The sequence below is a fragment of the Gossypium hirsutum genome, chromosome D06 (assembly GCF_007990345.1).
Source record: "Gossypium hirsutum isolate 1008001.06 chromosome D06, Gossypium_hirsutum_v2.1, whole genome shotgun sequence".
In the NCBI taxonomy this organism is placed as follows: domain Eukaryota; kingdom Viridiplantae; phylum Streptophyta; class Magnoliopsida; order Malvales; family Malvaceae; genus Gossypium; species Gossypium hirsutum.
This window is the reverse complement of record NC_053442.1, coordinates 14,672,360-14,678,705: the sequence shown is the minus strand read 5'-3', so window position 1 is coordinate 14,678,705 and position 6,346 is coordinate 14,672,360. Positions and strand designations below refer to the sequence as shown.

General features: G+C 33.7%; 1 protein-coding gene across 1 annotated transcript; it reads right to left on the bottom strand.

Moving 5' to 3' along the window:
- Positions 1-3,925: 3,925 nt before the first annotated feature.
- Positions 3,926-6,106, bottom strand: LOC107901060 (serine/threonine-protein kinase RIPK). The gene is made up of 4 exons (XM_016826903.2): positions 5,341-6,106; positions 5,119-5,254; positions 4,893-5,029; positions 3,926-4,789 (listed from the first exon to the last, which is right to left on the bottom strand). Exons 1-4 carry the CDS (start codon positions 5,722-5,724, stop codon positions 4,115-4,117), a joined length of 1,332 nt encoding a protein of 443 aa, XP_016682392.1. The 5' UTR covers positions 5,725-6,106; the 3' UTR covers positions 3,926-4,114.
- Between the last annotated feature and the right edge of the window lie 240 nt (positions 6,107-6,346).

Genomic DNA, 6,346 nt, shown 5'->3' with positions numbered 1-6,346 from the left:
CACCTTAAGAATTTTGTCAATTCAATTCCAAATTTAATATATAAAAATGCCAATTGGGGGAGGGGATGCCATTCTCAGTTCTTGAACCATTCACCACAAAAATCAATTGGTTGTAATCTTGAATTTTTTTAATCATGTGCTTTAGTGGAAAGTTTTTATATTATAAAAACATTATCTTTTAGTTACTAGTAAGATAATACCATATCATCAGCTTTTAAAAACATATAAATCTTTTTATACATCTATCCATATATCATTTCTTTTCCAACTTAAGTGCTATTTCAAAAGTTAAACATGTTTCACATAATTAGACTGCTCCATAAATTTAAATTTTCAATTATTTATATTTCTATATGTTAGGGATCGTCCCGATTAAGCAACAAGTAACAAAAATAGCAGAATAAATTGAGAAATTGAACACACAAATTTAACGTGGAAAAATTCCTCCAAAGAGGATAAAAAAAACCATGGGCAAAGATAATTTTATTATAATGGCAAAAGAATGAATAGTACAAAAGATGGAGATAAAAACTAAACCCCGAAAATCCAAAAACAAAGAACCCTCAAAACGTAAACACAAAATTCTCTAAATGCGTTATGAGTTCTAATATCTAATGGGTGTTTTTCTAAGGTTGTAAAAGAGCCTATTTATAGGTTAAATTCATATATCAAATAATAATAAAATAATCTAAACTAATCAGTGTTTGACTGAAATAAATAAACACAGTTTAACTAAAAGATTATTTTTTTCAAATTTAACTGAAAATAGGAGTCATACTTAACACTATAATTACATTTTCAACATTTAATATTATTTTAAACAAATTTCAATTCTTAAATCACATTTTATATGTATTAAAAATTTGGAATAATAAATATAAATATTGTAAATCTAAAAAATAAATATTAAATCAAGAACAATGTGAAATTAGAGTTTAATACCTTAAACAAAATAATTAATTTAGATCACCTTGATAAGAATGGGGCGAGCAAAATTCAAATTTAGAATTATTTCAATCGTGTTTGTTGAAACCTTTTTTTTTAAAAAAAAAAGGTCGACTTTTTATTTAAAAATGAAAAGAGAGTCGCAACTAATCTTTTTTGTTAGGTGTGATCGAATCACCTTGCAATTTAATTATTTTAATAAAAGTCTAAATTTACTAAAACGATAATTTTTTATCCACGAAATTTGGGAAACGGGTTCGGGTGTCGATTACGTACGAGGAAGGATTAGTACCCTCATAACGCTCAAAATTGGTACCTAGTTGATTAATTAATGTTTTAATGTCGAGAGTCGAAAACTTGAAAAGAGTTTAAAATACTATCCCTCTTTGTGTTAAATTTCTTAAATAAATGAAAATGTATGTTAAAGACCCTTCTATTTCGAGATAACAAAACGTCACGTCCAGTAAGTTAGGATACAACAGCTCGAATCCTTGAGAATAAGTTTTTCTTTTATTTTTTCTATTTCAAGACTTGCGTATTTTAATTTTAAAAGGATATTTGGTCATTTAGGTTCAACGAGAAAAAATCAAAACCCAGTAAGTTAGGGCACGACTTCTCGCATTTCCAAATACAGAATATTGCCTTATTTTGAAAATTTTCTTTATTGAATAATAAAAAATATAAAATTTTGAACGACGGGTATTTCCCTTTGAAGTATGGTGTAAAAGAATGAATATACGTAAACGTGGCTTGCAATATAATTGTAACAATAATGAAATGATAGCGCAAATAAGCGAAATGACGATATATCTATAGTAATAAAACAACAAATAAGCAATGGCCATAATCAATCAAATCTAATATTAGTTAAATAATAATGTGAAGCAAAAAAGGTAGAATATGCATAATAAAGGGCAAACACGAAAATATCAAAAGAAATAAATAAGTAACAAGAAAAATAAAATAAAATGATGGTGATAATAATAAAATTTTACGCAAATAAGAGATTATAAATAATTGTATTTTTAAAAAACAATAATATTAAAACCAGGTAAAAGAATAATAAATACTAAACAAATATGCAAAATGAACAGAAGTAATAGACTTAATTAAAAGACTGAATTGAAATTTAAATGGAATTAAAGGCATAAATTATAATAATTTAAAATAATTTAAAAAGGATTCAAGACTAAAAAGTGATGCGCTAAAGACAATGGGGACTAAAAGGGAAAATATCCCTGGCCCTTATGCGCAACGTTTCATCGAAGGACTAAAATGAAACAAAAATAAAATTTTGGGGTAAAATAAAAAGTGAAAAATACTGGATCGCAAACTAATTAAAAAGTGAATGGGCTAAAAGTGAAATTAGACCATTCCGTAAAAAAAAGCGGATCCTGAGGTTGAAGCGGGTTGGGTTTCGGGTCATAGGCTAAAACGGCGTCGTTTTGGGGCTATTGAAACCAGCCCTAAACGGCGTCGTTTAATGAGTCTATAAAAGCCAAATTGTTTTTGAGAAATTTCATTCTACCCATTTTCTTAAAAAAATCAAAGAGCTTTCTCATGCTCTCTAGTTTTTTCGATTTCCGGTCGTCGATCCGACCAATAGCTGTCGTGCCGGCCACCGGTCACCGGCGACGGCGCCGCCATCCACGGTGACCGAAAAATCCCAAAAGCTCCGCTTTCAACCCTTTTTCAAAGAAAAATATTTTCCTTCCCAAAAATCTAAAAAGAAAACAACAACAACAACAACAACAACAAAAAGCCATCGATTCTTCTATAACCGTCTCGCCATCCATTCCAACGTACCCCAAACTGAACCCTAATGGGTTCTGGGCTTTCGGCGCCGGGGAGAACCTTCGATGACGGAGGGAGACGAAGCGTCCCAGGTAAGTTTCTTTATTTATTTTTATTTTATAGATATACCAAAAAAATAGGTTTCAAAAGACTAAAACCATAAAAAGGTCACCTTTTTTTTATCTATATGCGATTAATCTTTTTTGTATTCGATTCTCTGTTATTTCAAAAAAGAACCCCCTTACAATCTGTTTTTTAGGCTATTTATAGTCGATTTACAATGTATTTTATCTATTTTTTTCTACTGTTTCGCACTGTTTCTTGCGTGTTTCTGCTTTCTTTTCTGTCATTTTTGCAAGCGTTGATGGAGGCGGAGAAGAGGCGCCTTTGTCGTTTTGGTGCAATGCAGCAGAGGAGGGGTTAGGCCTCGGGACGAGGCGCGAGCGGTGCACCCGAGGAGGAGCAGCACACATGGGAGCTAGGGTTTCTGCTTTTCTAAAAATGTTTATGTGTTGTGGGCTTGTAAATTTTTTGGGCTAGGGTTTTTGTAATTTGGGCCTGTTGGGTTTGTTGTTTTTAATTTTGGTTTCTTTTGGTCCTGGGCTCGAGCAAATAGGGCCTATTACAGTGTTAATCGAATTAATCGAGTCAACTCGAAATTTTTTTTCAAATTTTGAGTTCGAATCGAATTGAGTTTTCGAATTCAAATAACTCGAATAATTTGAATAAACCGAATACCAAACCACCCGCACCCCTTCTGCCGCACCAACTCTTCTCTTAATAAGATATTCATAACAATTTTTTATTTATCGTATTTATAAAGTTCTTTTATTGAATTACTATCACGAAAAATATTTAAAAATTAAGAATTGTTAAACTAATAATTTTTATTATAAATGTATTTATATTTTTTTAACAACTTTATGTCTTTTTAAAATTAAATAATTGAATTTAAGAACTTAAAATTAATATATATAAAAAAAAGAATGAGTTTGTAAATTGAGAGATTTAAAAATAATTTAAGTGGGAGTTTAGATATTGATTTTATTTTTCTTCCCAACAAAGAGTAACATAATCTAATTTCATGGTTAGCTGTATTTTGAAAATTTTGATTTTTTATTTCCTTATCAAAATCCTTTGTGATTACTAATTAGTCTTTTGCTTGATAAACAATTAATACTCAGAATTCAACCAAGAAAAGCAATTTCTTCTATTTTGGAAGAATCAATGCAAGTAAAACACGTCTTTGCGCTCAAGAAAATCTTACACTTTTTTTTTTTGGTATGTAAATCTTACACTCCTTTAACATTCGCCACAGTGATCAAAATCCAACGCAATCTGTAATTAATCCTATTTACAGTGTGATCTATATACCCTATGCTCCCCTTGCTGTATGATGCAAGGGAGAATTCAACTTACTTTCAAGGGTGTCGTTTTTGGAGTGAATGGGAGACATTTTTGGTGACCTGTTTTGATGCCCATGGCCGTGATGATGAGGTCTGTGGTTTCTTTGATGATGCCCAGTCTCTTTCTTTTTAGATTCACATTCCTTCTCCTCCTCCTTTGGTGAACCACTTTGGTTTGGAACCGTATAAACGAAGGAACCAATTGGGATGTCTTCATAATCCTGAAGGGGCTCCAAAATCCCCACCACATCACACATTTTTGGTCTTTGCTTTGGGCGTTGGCTAAGGCATTGATAAGCCAATGCAGCTGCCTTTCGTGCCCCCATTTCCGAGTATTGGCCTTCCAGTCTAGGATCCATTATCCGCCCAAGTTTCCTGGCATCATTCAATATTGGCCTCGCCCACTCTACCAAGTTCTGCTCTCTTGGGCTACGTTTCTTGTCTAAAGATCTTCTCCCTGTTAAAAGCTCCAAAAGTACCACTCCAAAGCTATACACATCACTCATAACCGTCAAGTGACCTGTCATGACGTATTCAGGAGCAGCATAGCCTTCTGTCCCCATCACCCTGGTGGATACATGCGTGTCATCCCCTTCCGGACCATCTTTTGCGAGACCAAAATCAGAAAGTTTGGCTGTGTAATCCTGTAAAAAAGATTATACAGAATCAATGTTGGAGTTCTAAAGCGAAAAAAGTTTTGTGCGGTAGGTAAAAAATTAAGAACATGATGAAAAAAGCATTACTTACAGAGTCTAACAAGATATTCGACGCTTTGAAATCTCGGTAAATTACTGGTTTTTCTGCTTCATGGAGATAGGCAAGACCCTTGGCAGCTCCAAGAGCAATTTTCATCCTCGTCGCCCATGGAAGAGAAACCGAGTACCCTGCACCATGGGAGATTGACATTTCACATTAATTCCTTTATTGTTTATATATGAACTGAAACAAATGGTAATTTACAGACACAACATACTTCGAAATAGCTGGTTCTCCAAGCTGCCTCTTGGCATATATTCATAAACCAGCAGTCTATGTTCTTCTTCGCAGCAATATCCGATCAACTTCACAAGATGTGGGTGCCTCAATTGTGCAAGAAAGATCACTTCAGTCTGCTCCATAATGAAAAATTTTATTCAATAATCAGTAAACAGTAACAATTAACGTCCAATAAAGTAAGCAATTAATATATACTGACCAACCACTCTCTATGTCCTTGCAGGCCTTCTAAATCCAGGAGCTTAACAGCCACCGATTGAGCTTTCAATCCAGGCCTAAGCTTGTCATCAATGAACCCTTTATGAACTGGTCCAAACCCACCTTGACCCAGAAAGTTAGCCGATGAAAAGCTGTTTGTTATCAGTCTTAGCTCCCCAAGCGTAAAAACATAAAGATTCGAACCGGCAAGCGAGGTAGACAGATCCTCCGACAACATTGAGCTTGGATAACTGAAGTCTAACATTGCAAACCTGGTAAATGAACCTTGTTTCGAAACATCCTTCTTAGGCTTGCCTTCTGGTTTTACAACACCCTTGGAACAGCTAGGGATGATGGATCTCAATGTAATTTTCATCACTGTCATTCTCTTTTCCCAGAATCTGCAAATGTGTTGCACAACTCTCACAGCTTCATTCTATACAAACAAGAGTATATCTTCCAAGTTCCACCGTTCTTTGTATTTTCTATATATATATACAAGAGTTTGACATTAGTGTATATATATACATCATTGGATGAATAGGGTGAACGGAGCCCATAAGTCCACAAAAGTTGGTTCAATACAAAATGACGCGGCTGCCCTCTTTGACTTTCCATGAAAATTAGAAGTTTGTTTTTGGCATTTGGAATGTTCCGTATGAAAGCACAGAAAGAGTCGACGATTCAAAGAAATCGAAAAACGCTTGTTGTACTATTCTTTTTTCCAGAATTGACTCGTCGTATGGTAACAGTACTAGAAAAATCCAAAATGGATTTCTAAAGTGTGGGTTTATAATTATTTTATGAAAGAGATAGAGAAAAAAGGGAAATTAGGTATTAATCCTTCAGAGAGAATACCATACCAGCTGTTACACACTAAAATCCGCAGTCAGAGGAACGTTTTTTCATTCTTTATCGACTCTCAAGTTCTGGGACTGTTTAGACTTCGTAAAACAAAGAGGTTGGCATAGTTGCAATAACCATATCTTCTAGAAGATTTGCTTCAA